Genomic DNA, 21378 nt, shown 5'->3' on the forward strand with positions numbered 1-21378 from the left:
CTGCTGCTCCGATTCTCCGGCTGATCTCCTACTCCGTCCTCCCCTCACTCGTGATTCGTGAACAAGAGCCCGAGATACTTAAACTCCTTCACCTGGGGTAATGTCCTCTGCATTTAACCCGTCCTACTCCTAACCATTAAGCGCAGTGGGTTGCCATGCCTTTTGACGTAGGATGTCTCTTTGGGACTGCATAAAGAAAGGCCTAGTCAGCCCACAGTGTGATTCAGACCCAGGACCTTGTTGCTGTCAGGAAACAGCTGTTCTTTAAAGCAGTAGCTTCTTTATCATGGCATTGACTCTACACTATAGGCAGTAGCATGCTGCCCTCTGCTGTTGAAATGTATACTTTGTTGAACAGGCAAGTTCATTCAGATACTGGAAAATACAAATAACACCAAGTTATTAATCTATTCTAGACTCTGTCTAGAATGACAGGTAGGAACCACCTAAGCACACTTTGGCTATTTGAAAATAGCTGATGTACAATGTCAATGCAACACACTGTGAGCTTGTAGGTCGGTTTATTTTAGCTGCGCAGCACCGTTGGATGTCAAAATATATATGACTGACCAGATGACCTCATCAGAGCCTTTCCTTGTAATAGTCCAGGTACATATAATATGTAACCCATTACGGTCAGTTCTCTATTTCATATTCAAAATGTATGCAAACTCCTAAAGCATAGGTCTGCGGTCGTGTTTTCGCTTACAAGAGCCGGGCCTGCGTGATGCAAGGCAGGCTTACATAAACTTTGAACATGTTTACGAAGGATTGACCCTATATAGGCCTACCACCTGTCTGCCCGAGGGACTGGGATCCAGACCTGTGTCCACTTGCCATGCAGATGATAGTGTGTGGATACCATTGTCTGGAGTGAAATCCAAGTGTACCAAAACACACTCCCCCTCCCACTCTCCCCTCCCTCGCAAGAGTACTCGGGTATGGAAAAACATATACAATTTCATACAATTTGCACAAACATATGCACACAATTATGGGGTGTGGGTGATGTCTGATTAAAGCAGTCTTCAATTAGGCCTTCAACATCTTAACCACTAGATTAAAGGGATGCGATCTCTCTCTCTCTCTCTCTCTCTCTCTCTCTCTCTCTCTCTCTCTGAGTGATATTGACTTGTGACTTGTGAATACGTCTGACAAACAGACCAAGTTTTCAAATGTACCGGTATACAGTGGAGAGAAAGTAAAAATGTTGGACCTGAAATGTAGTGGAGTATAAGTAAAAGTATTGGAAATACTCAAGTAAAGTACAAATGCCTCAAAATTGTACTTAAGTACAGTACCTATATCTACTTTAGCTGGGGCCCTAGGCCTATAGCTATAGGACACTTAAGTTGGGACTTTTACTCAACTCAAACTTTGAATACAGGCTTTTAGTACGTTGCAACAGAGTATTTAGTTAAGCAAAAACAATAACAAAAACTCCAACTACTTCTAATTCATGCATCCACCACTGGAATCATGCTATTACAAGCGACACCGGCGTACGGCGAAGAATACGTTTGAGTGGCACGTTGTTGTCCCCGCCCACTGCCAGAGGTTCAATTTCAAATCAGAGGGTTGATCGCCATCAGCACTGCAGGCAGCATTCAGTCCACTCTCCAGACAACAACATTCCAGCTTCAGCTGCGAGAGCACACGGCTTGTTTGGCACCAAACTTTTAGAAAAGAAAACACAACACTGCGATGGACGCCTTGAAGTCGGCTGGAAGAGCCATTATCCGAAGTCCAAGTATCGCCAAACAGTCCTGGAGTTACGGCCGGCACAAAAGTAAGGCTACTTTTTAAGAAAAGGTTAATTTATGATTCAAATCGTTTTCCAGTGAAGCTAACAGTTTGGCTTATTTGTTAAAGTTGCTTAACGTACTGATTTTAAGAAGTAAAGACCGATTTTCATCGTTTGTAGACAGTTTCGCAAAACGTAGCAAACATGCATTTCTATTTTTAATATTTTCCTTAACTGTTGATGTGGCAAGTGCATCCACTTGACTTGCCAAAGTTTAAACGTGTCCATTTGCCAACGTTTAAACGTGTACATACCTATCCGTATGATTCATTAGGCAAGGCAAGTTTATTTGTTATTTCAACAAGGATTCACAAAAGCATTGAAGTTAAGTCACTCACATGATTTTTGAGGGGTCCCCAGATGAAGGTGAAGTGACGATATTTCTGTCAAACAAAATGTAATGCCTCAAGTTCAACTACACTCCCAAGTGCTTAATGTCAGGCTGGGGGGTTCCCCAGTTCACTTCACATGTGTTTTTTGTTTATCGGGTGGAGGATCACCGTCAACATCATCACCTCACCGCCCTGTACATTAGGCCTACTCTATTTATTGACAAGGTGGTTGGCGGCGGGGAGGGGGGGGGGGTGTCAAATGATTAGTGCTTTTCCCTCTGCCTTTTGTCTTGTAAATGTTTTGAGCATTGTTGCTCACACCGAGAGTCCATTGTGACTTTGCTCAGCCCCGTAACACTTTAAATCTCACTTGATCTCTGGTTGGGGAGGTCTCTGTCTCTATAAGCGGCATGAGTCTTTACTTGTCTGTAGAACCATAACAACCAGCAGGAATGCTGCAGGTCAGCCAGTGCACTGCATGCTACTGTGCGTTCAAGTTCAAGTTGGCCTCAAGTTGTTGGCTGCAGTTAATTCAACCACTTTAACCCTGGGGTCCCTGGCATTGCTATTTTGGCCATGTCATAGGTTTCTATGAACTTTAACTTTTTATTTAGTTCATTTTCCCCCCCTTTTTTGTGTTCAAATGTAAGCAATGGTCCATTTTGTTTCCTTATTGCACTCTCTGAGTTACAAATTGATAAATTTACACACCATTTGACTGTGTTCCACCATCCATGATCGCCAATTAGCCATTATACTGTAACAACCTTTTCACAACATAAACATTCAACTAAAGGGGGTCCAACTCCAAAGTTAAAAGTTTCTAATACTGTTGCACTGTTTTTATCATCAAATATCAGTAGGTCAGACCCAAGCTGTTCCCTAGCAACGCTGTTCTAGCCTGGTTAATAAACCAGACTAATATCGCACGGATCCGCGGGATATTAGTCTGGGGAGGCTCAGCTTGGATTTCATTTCCAGGGAAACATTTTCTCTTTGACGCAATTGGTCAGAGCTACTGTCAGTCAAAGGTCTCAAGCATTGAACGTCACTGTACCAAAGCCCGCCCATATTGCATACCGTGTCCCTATTGGGCGCACACGTTTTCGTGTGTAGAAAATGGGCGTACAATTGAGCCTCTCCAGACCGAAATCCGCCGGTAGGCATTTTTTTTTTGCCAACGGCTGATTCGGTCTGGTTTATTAACCAGGCTAACGCTGTTCCACCAACCAGGTGTATGAACATTCTCAATGATGACCCTGTAGTGTAGACTTAGTCTACAGGGTCATCATTGAACATGTTATCTACAGTGTAGAGGAAGGAGCAATACAAATGATGACCTTAGTAGCCCCCAAGCCTCATTATCCCTTAGCAAAAGCCAGGTTATTAAGACATTTGTAGACACATTTTATGATAAACCAACCTTTTTACCAGCGTCAATCGCTCTGTTCTCACTAGGGGGGGAGGGGTGGTAGAAGGCATGCTGATAGCCCATTTAAACTGGGAAAGCATCTGTGTGAGTCTAGATTTTTGCGATGGCTGTTCATAAATATCAGAGATGCAAGCTGACAGCACATCACTTTGTGCTGTGCCGTGCCGTGAGCTTGTACATCTGAACATTTTTTTTTTTTAAATGTGTCAGAAATGCATATTTTAGAAGTCATTCGTAGAATCGGTCTTAATGGGCTAGCTAGGACCCAGTTACTGAGCTCCAATCTGGACTGTAATGTATTTGTGCTCCAGGGGTGGCAGTGGATCAGGGGTAGAGTGGCCGCATGGGAATCGCAAAGGTTCCCAGTTCGATGCCGGGGCTCCATCAGAGTTAGTGTCGTTAGTTAGTGTCCTTGAGCATCTGAATTGCTCCCGATGATCAGGTTGGCGCCTTCTGCCTTGCATAATTTCCTCTGCCATCGGTGTATGAATGTGTGTGAAAGACCTTACTTAAGTTATTCCCAGTTATCAGGCAAACGCTAACACTCCTTACCCAACTGACCCACATCCCTCAGACGGTGACCTCCACACCCAGTCACCTGCTGCTGGCCCACAAGACCCATGGATTAAAGTTCTCAGTCGCCATGAGTCATGACTGATTTCAGTAATTTTGGATTCCATAGAATCGGACATTTCATAAAAGCAAAGCCTAAATCCTCAATCTTCCACACAGTCTCTCAAATCGCATATTGGGCCTTGTTTTTGCTTTAATCCCCGGGGACCAAGGATTTGTGTCCTACATTTGACCTACTGGACTAGGAATGTGGACCCTCTACAATATGTCTTGTATTTATTTCTAAAGAAGGATAAACTGAACAAGTGTTGCTTGTTCATTGTGAAGCACTCAGGGCGCCATGCAGTACGATATACGAGTCTTGTCTGTCTGTGATGCATTGTAATGAAGACGGGGCACTTCGTTATAGTGTTGAGATTTATACCCCCGTTTTCTTCAATACCTAGTAACTCCATTTCCCTTTTTAGCCTAAAGCCTGATTTATACTTTGTCGTATAATGGAGTATACGTTAAATTTGATCAAACCAAATTAGACGAGTGGTTGGGATACTTTAGGCTTAGGGGATCTGAGCCATCTCATTATCTGTCAAACCTCAGACAGACAGCCTTGTTCACATCATCACATACTATGATTTATTTAATATGAGGACTGCATGTGCATTTTAGTTATGCATAAGAACACACAATGACAATACCACTGTATTTAGTGTTATGCCTTGTTATATCTCCTGCAGTTATTGTCAACTGATCTATTTAAATGCAAATGTTTGTGTTGTCTATCAAGAATTGTTAGTTTTTTCTGGCTCCTTTCTGGCTCATTGATGCCTTGAATTATTTCTCAGTTTAGGGGCCCATTCAGCCCTACAATCACTGCCAAGTGGCTCTCGAATGTTTGTTTTTAGCGCTGCATCCGCAGAGACTTAACCCTGCAGACCCGTTTTATCACCTGTGTACATATACTCTCACTGTGTACAAGCTCTGCAGTATATTTGATCTAGAATCCTTGCATGAACTCGAGATTTCTCTCTTTGGAATTGGCCACTATGATGACCCGGAGGGTTGCTAGCTCAGGCACGGAATCAACAAACATGAGCATTCTGAAAATTTTGAGCACCCCAGAAAATCTGTAGCTCCAACGCTTTAGAAGATAGAGCCATGTTTGAAGTAGCGGCCATTTTTAAAAGGGCGTAGTCATTTTTAAAAGGGCGTAGTCATTTTCGGGTATTTCGCCCCGGATAGAGAATTGTTCACAGTTCCCAAGTTGTTCGCGGGGGTCATATTAGTCAAGAACAGTTGCGATATTCTCTCCTAAATGAAGTGCATACATATCTTAGGCCTCTTTTAGACGGCGACCATCTCCATATAACACGTCAAAGTCCTGTTGTGTTCTAATTTTTTTGGACCATTTACATGAGAACGCACACTTGAATGAACACGCTACAAAGTGCATGCATATATATGCCAGGTCGCTAGGTGGCGCGTGTCCTTGTGGGGTCCGTGTGACGCAGCGCTTATATAAACCATAGACATAAGTCACGCATGCGTAGAACTACTTCCGTTCTTCTTCTACACAGAAAGTAAACAAACGTCGCGTCCTCATCACACCTCCAGCAAACCGGACTATCCAACATGGTTGTTGTTGTTCGTTTCCCCTAGCAACTGACGCATGCCTATGACACCATGTAAAAACGTAGGACACGGGGCGAGCCGACCAGAGCTGACGTAAGCCATGATGTCACAAGTTTTGCCTGTTTATATGGAGACCATAGGAAACGGCGTTCTAAAAGATTTCCACTCTGGGAGGTGGTTTCACTTCATTGCGTTTTCACCTCCTGTGAACACGGTTCTCGTCTAAATGACAGCAGCAAACAATACTTTATTTTGCCGTTTTTTATGAACACCATCCTCGTGTAAATAGCACCTCAGTCAGGTCCTAGACAACTTGGGGTTCACTTTTTTTCACAATCTTTTTAAACTGAACAGCACATCAAAATAATACAAAATAAAATTTAAAAGAATGCATGGTTGGTTGGTTGTCAGTAAATATTTAAAATCATTCAAAAGTCTTTATTTAGTTGGTACCATGTTGCATACCCAGCTATTTTTATATCCAAAAATAGTTCTGCATTAAAGCTCCATTATGTAACTTTCTTTATTTAATCAAATGTTATTTTGACTAATCGATATGGTATTTTAACCCATTAAAACCAGAAAGCTTCTTTGTAATTTCAATCATGTTCTATACATGATAGACATACAGAATGATAGGAAATATTGATTTTACCCACTTATTGAATTTCATTTTCAAACATTTTTCAGGTTATTTTGGTTGGGAACCCCTTTTGGTGTTGGCATTATGTTATGCTTTAGCAATTGAAAAATAGCAGATCTACAAGCTCATAGCGCGCCACCGAGTGGCGCGCTACGAGCTTGTAGGTGTGCTATTTTTTTTAAATCGAAGAACGACTGACATAGAAACATAGCTTTTTCAGAAAAATGTCAGGATGTAGAAGATATGTTTAGAATCTGATCTCAGGTCAAAATGGGATCTCCCTTTCAGTTTAGGACGAGGCCAAATGCCCGAAGGGTGCTTTTCTTTTCCTGAGGTTTGCAAGCCCTATTGGATTAGTTCTGTGTATCCTTACAGTCGGGTAGAGGCAAAGATTAGTTTAAGAAGCAGGATTTGGCATCCAGTCCCAGTGTGGTCCTGTGTCACAAGCCAACAGTTGGGTTTCCACAGTGATTTAGTGTTTGCTGTGGACACACACAAACGCCTGGAGGACGTGAACTGCCTGTCAGTGGGTCCTTTTGATCAGCATGTTTGCCCAGTGTTGTCCCAGCGTGTTGGAGGAAGGGATTTCACACTCCTGTGTGTATGTATGTGTGTGGAGTGGTCTATCAATGTCTGAAATTAGTAAAATTTAATTACTTTTGGAACTCGGACCAGGAGAATTTGCTCCGTCCTGTGCTTTCTTTTAGATTGATTTGTGATCTTGTACTTGTGGTCTAAATTATATCTTGATTAATTTATAATTTTTAATAAGGGTGTCCCGATCACTTTTCTTGCTCCTGATCATTGATGATATCTTTTTTTGGAAGATTGGCAGTGGCACCATTATACAATAAAGCACCAATAAGGCATATATTGGGTTAACTGTCTATATCACTATTCTCTTGCTCTTAGAACTTATCGATATTTTTATTACTATAATTAATCTTCTCTTGGAAGTACAGGAGCTGATGGACCTGTTCCAACCAGTTCATCTGGATTGCACTTGGTCTCTCAGGTCACTTGCATGCACACAGCTGTCTCCCTCACGTGTCAGGAGAGCCGACCTTTGAACCTCCGGCCCTTTGTATTTAACTGGGTCAGCAGTGCATGGTACCTGGCTGCATGGTACGTACCTGCATCTGCATGCCTGTGTTTCACAACCAGGCCAAAACAAGGCCACATGTTCCAGTACGGCTGTCCCTGGACCCTGCGTTGCAGTAAACGCTTTCAAAGCTGGCGTCTGTCGTGAAACTCTTAACTGATGAGGTCCTACGAGTCGAGACTTTATTCTAGGTGGTGATGCTTACGCTTTAATGTACATGACATCATGGGGGAGAAATACAATAGCACTCGGGTCAGTGAGTGTACATACTGGTACGGCAGTTGAGCCAAAGAGCGCAGCTCTCATAGTTCTACTAGCTGCTACAAGGACAAGCCGAACCATAACAAGATGGGCTGTGTACCAAAACAATATCTCCTAGTGGAGACATCTAGGCTCTTTCAAGCTGCCAAATATCAATGATCATAATTTATTGGCCTGTAAGTGATGGTAAAATATAATGGTTGGATAAGCAACCATAATAACAATATTGTATAATGAATAATTATTCTGCCCGTCCCTATTTTGGGCATGTCTCCATAGGTGAAAGTTGCAGATCTACAATCTCACGAGATGTGTCGTGAGCTTGTAGGTCGGCTGTTTTCGCCACGCACCACCGTCGACGTCGTACAACAAAGTGTAAATCAGGTTTGACCAGAGTCCCAGTCCCCCAGTTGTCTATTACTACAGTCTAGGGCTAGGCCGCCCTAATATATTGGCCAAAAATATAGCTGATCTACATGCTCACATTGGCCATTTTGCATGTTCGGACTAACGGGACAAGATGGGATGCTATAGGGTTCAAGTGCTTCAGAGGTTTACTGGGCATGTGTGCACGTGAGATGAGATGGCTAACATTATATGTGGTATGCAGCGCCTTCCTCCCAGAAGAGTTCAACTAGGAGCATTTCTAGGAAACTGAGGTTCTGAGCAGTGTTGCCAGATTCAGAAAGAGAAAGAAATGAGCATCTAGGCATATGAAAATTAGCCCAAAAGATCAACCAGGCTATATGAGCACTTTAAACCTACACAATCAGCTATTTGATAGCATGCGATGCATATTGAGCTTGTAGTTCTGCTACTATTTTGAATAGAGTGAAATATTTTGATTGAAAACAACCCCCATTTAATACAAATCCTGATTTAGCGGTCACAAAAATACTTTTAGCTCGGGGACATATTAATTTGGGGGGGGTCCTTGACATGAATGTTTGAGAACCACTGGTTTAAACTGCATTTTGGAAGCAAGCCCAAAATAACAACTATAAACTTAAAAATAAGCCAGAAAAACGAGCCCAAAGTCTCGTATAATAAGCAGACTTGGCAATGCTGGTTGTGAGTTGGCGGCCCTCCTCCACATTGCTGTGGGAATCTTCTGTGTAAACACACTGGGGGTCAGGGCCAGGCCCTCTCTCCATGCACACTTTGATCACACACACACACACACACACACACACACACACACACACATTTCGATTTCTTTATTTGAGTCTTTATTTATAAAATACATTATCAAGGGCACAAATATTTTCAGTTGCTTCTGATATACTACGCACTCGAAACATCACGTGTCTCAGTGCTTGAGTCCAAACAAGCCCTAAATGTACAGAATATAGGCAACACATGAACTTATTCACAGCAAACATTGGTCACTTCAGTCTGACACACACACACACACACACACACACACACACACACACACACACACACACACACACACACACACACACACACACACACACACACACACTCTTTGATAAGACACCATGCAGGCTCAGGCAGCAACTGTTCCCTCAAGTACTTGTTCTTATCTAGAACCTGACCGTTGGCACATTTATGGGTTCATTCCCGATTTTGAAGATATGGCTGCTTCTACTCTGTAAAGCCCCCCCCCCCCCTTCTGTTCTGTATAACCTAAATACCTTTTAATATTTTGAGCTTGTAGATCTGTTCAAGCTGTTACTTGGGCTTGTTTACCTGTAAAGACAGACTGATCAATCGATCTGATTAATCTAAAAAATAACTAGACTCGGCCGATACCGATGTGTTTGCCTATAATATAGGAATATAATATATATGTAATATATATATTACACATACACACGGTTGAAGAAAGTAAAAAAGAATGGAAAATGTGTAAAATCTGTTCTGAATGGCAGAGACTTGAGCAGTTCATACTGTTGTCCTAAACACTTCTTCACAAGACACTATCATGCCAGAGTCCACACAACCCAGCTCCCCCCCTTTTATTTTTCTTGTTTCATTGGCAAGCTACAAGTTTTACTCGGAGCGAAAATATTGACTTTACGTCCACCTCTGGCCTAGATACGCTGTTGTTGCCAAGCCATGCGTCAGCACGAACAGCAGCAGAACCCCACTAAAAGCTTAATGTACACTTGTTTACACTGTAGTTGCCTTCCTGTGTATCTCTCTCGGCGGGGATGGAAATAAACACGCTGTTCCTGGAAAAGAACCAAACAAACAAGCCCGGTACGTTTTTCTCTCCAGAGCTTCCGGAGAACTGGACGGACACCAGGGAGAGCATCCTCGGGGGCATGACCTTCAACCTGCGTCACCTCGGCATGACCCTGGTGGACCAGCCAAAGGGGGAGGAGCTATCGGCAGCCGCAGTCAAGAGGATTGTGGCCACGGTGAGGTTGGGGGGGGGGGGGGGGGGCTGGTAATCAATTTTATATACCCGTTAGAATATATGAATATTGGGTACAATGTGGGTAATGCGATGTATAGAATCCGTTTGGGAGGGGTGAGCTTGGGAAGGGCACAAAGTTAATATTATTAGGCAAGTGGTGTGCAGAGAATTGGGGGGGGGGGGGGGGGGCGTCTGTGTATTCCTGGGACTCGGCATAAATACGTCTCTGTGGCTTGGACATGCACGTACGCACGTGGCACACGCACGTGGCACACGCACGTGGCACACACACATGGCACACACACATGGCAGCAGCGCCCTGGACCGTGTGTGCACAGTACAGACAACACTGGCAGGCGTTTGCGGGTGTTTACGCAGCCCTATAGGGATTTTTAATCAGACAGTTAATCGAGGCGATGTTTTTGTTTTTTATGACATGCGGTGCAGTAGGCTAGCCGCTATTGTGACATTGTCCTTGGCTTTGACGCGCAAGTGACTACAGGAGTCACAGGTCATGGCCATCTGTAACGCACACCCCCCCCCCTCCCCACCACAATGCCTGTGCTGTTTCACCCGCGTTTGAAGTGATGTCGAGTTACGTGTCGCTATGATATCGGGGAGGAAGCGAGAGTGAATCCATGTTACTTATCAGTGTGGCTAAAGCCAGGCTAGAGGCTTGGGGACTGAAGGTGCGTTCAAAGCAGATATACAGTATATGTTTGAGAACAGTGGCCTACAGTGATGCAGGTGTCGCTAGGGGGGCGGTGGTGTGAGGTTGCGCGCTGTTTTCCCATGTGAGTAGATGGGGAAATTTTAATTCACTAAAGTAATTATTCATTTGTTAAATGGGGGGAAAAAAGAGCTTTGTTAAGTCCTCCATATAATATTATGGTCAATGTCTGTGTGAAAAGTCGGAGCGATAGAGGGTATGCGTTTGACATCATCATACCTGGAAGTTATGCAGGACTGCCTACTGAGTGGCAAAAACTACAGAAAAGTATATATATTTTTCATAGAAAAGTCCTATTTGATTGCATTAAATGACTTTAAACAACGTTAAATTCACTTTGTCACTCACTTTGCCACTCTATTTGCCTGGTGCAGCCAGTGAGGAGCTATGACAGTGTTTCAGACAGACGGATAGACATTGAGTAAATTATAGTTTGACACACACACACACACACACACACACACACACACACACACACACTATGTCTATAATCTATGTATTAGTAATGTATTAATTAAAATGTCACTATAGGTTCCTTTCTTGTTTTTTAATGGTGAATTTAGCCGATCTACCAGCTCAAAGCACGTCTCATGTGATGTGTTGTGAGCTTTTCGTTCGGCAGTTTTCACTATTTCGTATTAAAAAGTAGACGTCTAGACGAATATTGAATATTCAATAAAATAATTCTTAAGTAATCGATAGAATAATTAAGAAAATAATCGATTCTGCAGAGCAAAATACCCCCCCTTCCTCCCTCCCCTTGTGAATATGGCTGGTTTGTTGTGCTGACTTGTCTTCTGTCTGATTCCAATGTAGGCCAAAGCAAGTGGCAAGAAACCCCAGAAGATTTCCCTCCAGGTGTCTCCTCAGGGAATAATGCTACACGACAGACTCACCAACAAGCTGATAGAAAACATCTCCATATACAGGTGTGTGAGAGAGAGAGGGAGCATTTTGGCAAAGTGATTGTGTCAGTATCCGTCTTCCCTATGTCATTACAGGCAAAACATTTGCAAAACAAAAATAGCCTATGCTTTTTTTAATTTTTATCCCACGATTTTGTAACCCATTTTTCACCCCTGTGTCAATCATCTAATCTGATTTTTTTCGAGTCTGGTACCGATTCGGGTTCTGCTTATCGATTCTGGTTCTTAACGGTTCCCTATTTCGGTTCCAAAATGATATAAAAGAGGTCAAATGTTTAACAAAAAAGCTCAATGTCAATTTAAGACATGAATAAATAGTGTAACATCCTCTTCCTCCTCATTTAGTTGAGCCATTTGTGGATAATATAGTAAAAAAATAAATGGTATAAACTTAAGGTCAATTGTTTTTCCACAAAGCTTTTATATTTAAGACAAATGAATAGAGTATAGACCAACATCCTTTCCTTTAACAGTTGAGCCATTTGTGGATACTACAGTTACCTCTTACTACTACTGACAATGACAACAAATATGCCTGAGAGACTACACAACATAAACATCACTGCAACACATCACTGCAACACAAAGTCAGAAATCTAGAAAAAAATAAAAAGAGAGTCATGTGGTGCACAGTCTGCATGGCATGTCAGAGCAGAGTGTATACTGTATACTAAAGACATGTATAATGAATAGTATAACATCTTCTCCTTTATTGAGCCATTTGTGGATAATATAGTGATTCTTTTAAATGTATCTATATAATATCGATTCTGTATTTACCCAGGGCAATAGTGTTGTAGGCTACTTCTCTTATTACCAATAACAAATAAAAGCATGTCTGAGATCTGAGAGCAACACACACACGATTGACTGTGTAAATTAGCATCGCTAATGAAGGGGAGGGGGCAGCGCATCAATGGGGGATAATTGATAACAAAGGCGGCTTGCATGCTGTGGTTTGCTACTAACAGAAATGTGCATGCACACGGGCTGTCCAAAGTAGGCTATCTTTTGTTGTTTTTTCGCCACCTCTCGAAGTTAGACTGGGTATCTGGACCCTATGCCGTGATCACACACACACACACACACGGGTGCGCACTCGAAGTGAGTGCACCAACGCTTTCTCTCCTTGTCTCATGTTGATTCAATGCTGCGCAGCCAGCGTGCTGCGCACGTATGCAGTGAAGACTCAGACAAGGCGCAAGATTCCTGTCCCCTCTTAAAAGTTTTCTCCCATAAACTTCACTTGAAAATTACGTTTAAGAAACTTTAATAAAGATGTTGCCTCAGTGCCAGGCACAGCGCGTGTCACTGTCTCTAGACTCCTCGACAACTAACTCCATGCAGAGAGATGGCTCCGCCTCTGCAAGCCACAAGCCCACAACTCGTCGCTAATGCAACGCAATGTAGGCTTGTAGATCAGCTCTGTTCCCTGCGCATCTATTAAGGGAAGAAAATAAATAAATATCGTGTGTCTGTGGGAACCGATAGAGAGAACCGAAATTGAATTATTGTAATGGGTACCCGGTACCCAGGGACGTTCGGTTCGGTACATACTTGGTCCCGAGATTCGGGACCCACCCCTACACACGCCTATGCTTAATAATTGTCTCCACCAGGCAGAAGGCACGGGGAGAGTATATTTTGCACTCAGTCTGTCTGTGTACAGCTAATCTCCGGCACAGTTGGCGCGGCCGATGCCAAACTCTGTGCGCACACACTCCCTGGAATGGATGCCAATGACAAACCTCTGCCCCAAATTCTTCAGAACAGCCTGTTATAGCACCACCATGAGGCAGATTTTTGCTAAACACATTTCATTACTCTTACACATTCTATCCATACATCACGCAAATCGGTATACACTATCTCTATAGTCATGTGATCAACACGGATCTGTGCCATCCCGAGATAGGCTAAGATTGCTTTCCAAAGTCCGTTTCTAACAAGATGCCACAAATCGTGAACACATGTGATTACCGTGAAATTATACACACACAAAGGACAGTACATAATCAAAAAACTTCAAATCAGCCTGTACCTTTTTTTTAAAATAGTAGGTGTTGTGTGAGCTTGTAGATCTGCTATTTTCTCAGTATTTTTCTGTGGAACTGAGTCAAACGAAATTTAATGCCTCAACTCCTTCAATTCCAAGTGCTTGTCAGGGTGGTGGGTGGTCTCCTGGGGGGCGGGGGCTGTCACGGCCTGAAAAGGTTGAGAACCACAGGTCTAGATCAGTGATTCTCTGAAACACTACAATTTCAAGGATATTTTACTTTTAAAAGAAAAGTGTAATTCTGAGCAGATTGTATTTGCGAATGCACTCTACTAGTAGATCATGGGTAGTTCAGACATACATGGTTAAAACTCAGTTTGACTGTCTGCAGAATATCCTACTGTACGGCCGACAAGCTGCACGACAAGGTGTTTGCCTACATCGCCCAAAACACCTCGAATGGAACACTGGAGTGCCACGCCTACCTGTGCTCCAAAAGGAAAGTGGTGAGTTGACCGAATGGAAAATGACACAACTTGATTCTTCCATCAATTCTGCTTGCTCTTGCACATCATGGCTCTGTATATTGTATAAGAGTGTCTGTTGAACACCAAATTATGCTTGTTGGAATTAGGTGTTGGCGTTGTGTGATAAATTGAGTGGAATCAATAATTATTCTACTGATCCTATACAGACGATGGGAAATATCCACCTACCTGATATGTCGAGTGACATCTAGATTCAATTTAGCGGTAGACTAGTGAAGAAAAATGGTCTCAGACAAACCCGTGCACATTGCTCCGACAATAAATCATATTGTCCTAACGTGGAGGACCCCAAAAGTCTTTGCATTTCTTCTGTGCAGTGTGTAGTGCAGTTATTTTTGGGTGGTCATTTCGCAACCGTTCCGCATGCGGTGCGGGTCGCCGGGCCCGGGCTGGGCACGTTCCTGGGGGTTTGGATGTTCCCGGGACCCCCATACGGTAACTTTGTCATTTCTCGACTGTTGCAGTACAGCGCACAGTACATTAACTATAACAAAAAAAATGTATAGTGGCACCACTCAGTTTACACAGGTGTGATTTTTAAATCCCGGCCCCCCCCCACCCTGGAAACCCTAGACGGCGGCTACTCTTCTAAGCCCCATCCGTCAACTCCCTGTGTTTCTGAAGAAGACAAGAAGAAGGGAACTTTTCCTCTCATCTTCCCTTCGTCGTCCTCCTGTCCGTCTTCATGGATTACATTCCAAGACCCCCTCCTCCCCATCTCCCCCATGCCTAATCTGTGTTATCTGTCTCTGTCGTGTGCTATCTGTCGTGTGCCGAACATAGACTATGAAATAGCCCAAGTTCACAACTTGTATAGTGGCTATTTTCCACATCCTAATCGTGTAAGTATAAGTATGAATTGGGCTTGCTCCACCACCCATGGCTTCCTAAATGGCGATTAGAGATGGCATTGACCATGACCTGCTTAGTGGATGTTGATGTCACGTGTGACTGCCACTATTTTATGACCCTGTCATAGCCTTCAAAATCCCCCCCCCCCCCCCCCTCCTATCTCGTGTATCTGTTTTTTTTTCTTCTTTGAGTTAGACTTTACACAGCATGCGTATGTCGTGTTACGCAGCACGACAACATCACGTCATTCTCTACTGTAGATGGTATAGCTTTGTGTACACTGTATAGTACCTTGTCACAGTAGATGATAAGCGGGGGCACGATTATGTATTGAAGGCAAAACGTGGGTCCCTTGTGCAAAGCCAGTTGAGAACCACTGATCTGTTTATGTCCAGTGTCACTTTACAATACCTAAACAAATTGTCTACAAACATTGTCAACAGCGATTACATTACAGATACGATGAGAATGCCATTTATTAGTCACTGGGGTCAGCAGCAGTTCCAGGTGCAGAGAAAGCGAGATAAGTTAAGATCACAATAAAAGAAAGATGATGAGTATATGGTAGAACTATATACATTTACAATTTAGGCATTTAGACGCTCTTATCCAGCGCAACTTAAAATTTGCAAAACCGGGAGATAAATGTCACGAACCCGTAACAAACATTGTTTTACGCTCGCTGATGATGTTTCTCCTGTTCTCCAGGCTCAGGCAGTGACTTTAACAGTGGCCCAGGCCTTCAGGGTGGCGTTCGAGTTTTGGCAGGGGGCCAAAGAGGGTAGGTAAATGCACGTCACCGACCATTCCCCCCCACACGCACGCACACACACACTATCCCCTATCCACTATCCAGCTTGTGTCTGGATTCATCCGATCCAACTCAAGTTTCAAACACCAAGGACATCTCCAGGACACAACATCAGCTGCTTGTGGTATCTTCTTCTGATGACGGAGATAAATGTCCCTTTTGTTTTTTTCTCAGAAAAAGAGAAGAGAGTGAAGTCTGGCTCAGCTGGAGAGGCTAGCAGCAGTTCCAGATCCAACAGCGTGGGCAGTTTGAAAGGGACAGGTGAAGAGAGACACACACACACACACACACACACACACACACACACACACACACACACACTTTAGTTCTTTATTTGAATCCACAAATTACAATTAATTTTTACAAGGAAACAAATATAACGGGGTTGACAGTTCATGTTCACTTAAGGATACACATGGCACCTCCTCCTCCACACAAACTGCCTATAGCAACCGAAACAGAACAGTATTTTGTTTGGCTTTGCTCGTTGGCTTTGCTCTTTACACACACACACACACACACACACACACACACACACAGTACCTGAAAATGTATCATCCAGAGCCGACCAGTAGAGTTGGATCTATTTCAAGGTTAAGCAAGCTTAAACACGTTGGATTTTATGTGGATCAGCTGAATCTGCATAGGTCAATATGAGACGTGCTGGCAAGTAAAACAATTGGCTACAACAGGAGCCGATGATGTCTCGTTTACTTACCGACAGTGCTTAGTCCATTTATATTTCTTTAGTAATATTCAATATGAAATATTATGTTTGTTTATAAAGAGAGCTTAGTTAGGCTGTTGATGTCGTTTATCCCTCCACTGTGGAGGGTTCTTAGGTGTGGTAGTGTGTTTTTATAATACAACACAGATCAGATGCACTATAGCAGGTTGTGGCTCCTGTGGTTGTACAAATCAACGGGCTCACTCAGAACCAAACGTTAACAAGTCACCGATCAGATTTTCTAATGCTCACACGGAATGTTGTTTAAAAAAGCAAAGACATTTGAATCCTCAAGATTTATCTGATAAATGGCTGATAAATGACATTCTAAATGAACAAGCTTGTCTCGGTCAACAAGCACACTGCTGCAAAGCCAGTGGTCACAGTACATTGATAACTTATCCATTTCATAGTGTGTGTTCTGACAAGAGGTAGAGACTGAAAAAATAAAAATAAAAACTGCAGCAATTTGGCAACATTATGGAGAGGATAACCGGTATGAAAAAGCTAACACCGGCCAGCTCTAGCAACCAGTGATTTTAAATAAGGAGATGTAAGAGAACATTGCTGGTTTTGAGTTGATGGAACATTGCTGGTTCCCAGATGTCATCACGGAGAACCTGCTGGACTTTGACGTGCATGTTCACCATGTTGATGTGGTGATGGAGACCAACGGCAATGTTGATGTGATGCTGGAGACCAACGGCAATGTTGTAGACGTTCAAGTAGACAACCACAGGCCCTCTGAGAACAATAACAACAACAACAAGCCGCCAGCCTCGGTAAGACGCACACTCAACATCAACCACTCTATAAACGTTTCCATGTGATTGTTGGTTGGAAATGAGTATTTACACGGATGGTGATTTTAAGGTTAAATTCCTGCTTTGTGCCTTCGTATTTTTATTTTTTTTATTGAATCTTCCATTATCCACTACTAAACAGATGGAACGCACCAAGAGATAACGACAATCTAAAAAATGTAACTCTGTTCAGCTCGACACAATCGAAGAATAACATTTCTTTTTTATCTTCTAGGAAACAGAAGATGGTTTGGAGGAAGCTTTCTCCAGGTGAGAGAAGATTTCCACTGTGTTTGAAAACAGAGTCCTCTTGGATTCGGTTTAAACCACATTTTCCCAATCACCAAAACATTCTCATCAAATTGCACTGCCTAAAATGATCTTAGCAGGCCTCATGCTGGTGCTTCCTGTGTACTGCAGGACACTGTTGTTCCCATCTGGTGGGCTTAGAGACAGAACATTGTATGAAATGGATCACAATGAATGGCTTGATGATGGTATGAGAATGACTAAATAAAAAAAAGCATTTTGATATCAACCAGAAGAAACTATGGTTGAAACTAAAGCCAGGCTCTAAATTATAATCCATCTGTTGTGCTTGTATCTCCAGCTTTGCTTTGAATAGCTATGGGTCATCTCCAGGTAAAATTGTACACTGCTATCCATAAATAAATAAAAAGCCTTGTTAACTGTAGAAGCCCGTCATACTAACATAACCTCAATCCACCAACAGTAATCCATCTCTTTAGATTCCCAGTAACATACTATAGACATAGTCTTGCTTTGCCAGACGATTGGATATCTCTCCGCCTAGTACCGAATCTACCAATATAGACTTGTAATAGTCTAGTTTAGCAACTGTTGCTATGCAAGACAAGCTTTCGTAACCTCATAGCTGTCGATGTTATTTTGCGTGGCTGTGTTGTTGAACACATACACAGCTTACCGTCTGGAAAGTTACATGACTGACCCACCCAGGTGATGGCAATAATACTAATGACCGTAGTCTTACCGTGCAACATGAAAACTCCTGTCTGGTGCTCGTTAAAGTTGACGTTGGATACAGTTTCTCTCGTAATTTCCTCGTATTTCTAGTTTATTTAAAATAAATAATGTCATGCACATTTGTCCATCGCATAGCCTACTGCAGGCCTTGTTGACTAGATTTTGATGCTCCTGCTACTGAAATGATCAATTATTTATATGGAGAAATCCTGTCATTTAACACGCATCTCAATGGTGAAGGACAGCTTGCCCTAGCTCGCTGCTAACGTGCCTATTGGACAAGGACGGGTTGGGGAGGGACTTAGCGAAGGGTTAATTGCAAGGTACTGTAGTTGCAGGAACAGCGGCAAGAATGGCTTCTTAACAAAAGCTATGGCCACTGCTTTGGTAACGGTCCTGTCCTGGGGGTCCCTGGACCCCTCACCTAGAACCAGTTATGTAACCTCGCGTCACCAGGCTTTCCACCTCGGAGGAAAGCCTGGTCTGTGTTACTAAATCGCCATGTGAACTTACGTCATGTTGTAGTCACTGATTTGTAGTCATCAGGCAGGAAACTACTCAAAAGAATTCCCCATGATCATAATTTTAGGCCCTACCCAATAAAATTGAATTTCCCCTTGGGATTACAAAGGTATACAGATGCTAAATAGTCTCTGGAATGTACACTCACATTTATATTTATTTTGTATTCTAAATTTATATAATGAAAGAATCACACCCATGTGAAGTGAGGGGCACATCAGCCATCTACGGACATGTTCGTACCGTATACTCCATATTTGAAAGCCCCCCCCACCCCCGTATACTCCATATATGAAAGACCCCCCCCCCCCCCCCATACTCTTATATGAAAGCGGCGACTGTCCCTTTACTTTTAGCATTGCCACGGTTGCTCCGGAGCTCCATATATGGACACAGAGGCTTTTAGGGGCGGTTCTTGACAACCGTGGGTCAGACCGACTCTACATCAGCCACTGCACTCCCTGTTGGGGGTGTGGAATGCGTGTGTCGAATTTGAAGTCTGCGGGGCGAACGGTTCTCAAGTTACATGGATTTCAGATGTACGTACACACAGACTGCATTTATAGTTGGATTATAGTTATAGATTTTTAGTTGTCATTGCAATCATTGCATAGCTGCAGAGAACATCACTAACGTCCATGAATGAAAATAGCATAACCTAATGAACTGTTGTTTCTGTAAATACTAATCCTTTGTTTTGAAATCATACTTGTGCCTAGTTATTTGTCATCTTCTGGTCCTCGGCTAATAGAAAAGAAAACCATCACATTTCTCCCTCTTCCTCAGACTCGCCGTGTCACGTACTAACCCCCAGGTCCTGGACATTGGGGTGACCTCCCACGACTGGTTGTCGGAAACGGGCTGGGACGCAGCCAATGGAAATACTCTCATCAGCGTTAGCCCTGCTGGGAACGCCATCTTCAGTTTCTGAACGTAACGACGCACCAGAGAAAGGAAAAAAGAGAATGGTGGGGGGGTTAGGTAAAGTGTAATCGGCCAATTTCAGCGCCTCAGTTGACTTTGGCACTGTTCCAAACTCTTCAGGACTAATAACGGTCTCTCAATGTCGCCCTATGGAAGTACAAGGCCTGGCGCCTCTTGAATGCCCTCACTGTCCCAATATTTCGACTTCTGGCGGGGGAGCTCCATAAGGGAATGGGTGTAGGACAGTAGGACTGAGTTTTGGTTTGGAATTTGGCCTCTCTACCTTGTTGTGGGACTTTCTCTTGAAAGGGGAAGTTGTCTGGTATTTAATGTGAATTAAAAATTTAAACGCTTTGTTTTGTGGAGGACAAAAACGGCACTTCCAATTGTTTTCTGTTTCGAGAGCATGCGTTGGCACACTTTTCACATGTCGTTCTGACAATGGAACGATATACAGTTCACGCGAAATACCGGTTAAGTTCCCCTAAAATGTGTTGCCGATCACATACCAAAGCACAACAGACCGTAAAGCTCTTATCTTATCTGCATGCATTATTATACCATAAGCATTATTACCATCTGTTGAGTTGTCATGTCAAAATATTGTCTCGTTTACTCTTTTTGTGTACTGTATTCATTTAAATGTGTGACGTAACTGCCGCGTCTAAATCAGTGTTTTCTTTTGTGTTTTTTATATATGTATGTTAAGTTTAGTTATAATTTATAGTTTTTCTTTCTTTCCGTGGACATGATAGACCTAGCATAACTAATGCTTTCACACAATCTCTACCACCAAGCCTTATGCTCAATTCATACTTCATCATACGCTGGTGTCACCTACCGGAAATGGTGGATCTACGTTGCATAGCAATCTGTTAGATCGGCTGTTTGTGACGCTCGACAGTGTTCTATGACGACTCATGAATTGGGCCTGTATAATAGGACGAAGCAGGACAATCAAGTCTCCCCTTTGACATCGTTATTGGGCTAGGGTGGAAATGCAAGTGATTTATTTTAAGTAAAATCTTTGTAGGCTACCGATGACTCATGAATATGCTGTACATTTGAAATGGTGACGTGTGACATACATGTGAAGTGCATTCCTAATCAGTAACTTTTTTTTACTCTTGAATAAAGCCCACTGAGTGTCAGGGATTCTACTTTCGACCAGTCCCGACATTCAGTATTTATGTACAAATGTTATGCCGAATTAAAATAATTATGAACATTAAAGTGCTTCTTTGATATCTTAATTTGATCTGTGAAACTGCTGCGTGTCTTATGTGGTGTTTAATGAAGGACTTAGGCTACTGTAGCTTATGTTACATGTTTGTTTTATAGGTCTATCCCTCATTTTGAATTGTCGGTTAGA

General features: G+C 42.8%; 1 protein-coding gene across 1 annotated transcript; it reads left to right on the plus strand.

Annotated features, from left to right (window-relative positions):
• Nucleotides 1–1589: 1589 nt before the first annotated feature.
• On the plus strand, nt 1590–21239 carry ldlrap1a (low density lipoprotein receptor adaptor protein 1a). Its single transcript, XM_083768091.1, has 9 exons — nt 1590–1789; nt 10021–10163; nt 11709–11821; nt 14206–14320; nt 15923–15995; nt 16200–16286; nt 17356–17534; nt 17791–17825; nt 19869–21239. The coding sequence occupies exons 1-9, from the start codon at nt 1705–1707 to the stop codon at nt 20011–20013; spliced, it is 975 nt and encodes a 324-aa protein (XP_083624217.1). The 5' UTR covers nt 1590–1704; the 3' UTR covers nt 20014–21239.
• Nucleotides 21240–21378: the final 139 nt, after the last annotated feature.

Source organism: Protomyctophum parallelum, assembly GCF_964188405.1.
Source record: "Protomyctophum parallelum genome assembly, chromosome: 1".
Taxonomy (NCBI): Eukaryota; Metazoa; Chordata; class Actinopteri; order Myctophiformes; family Myctophidae; genus Protomyctophum; species Protomyctophum parallelum.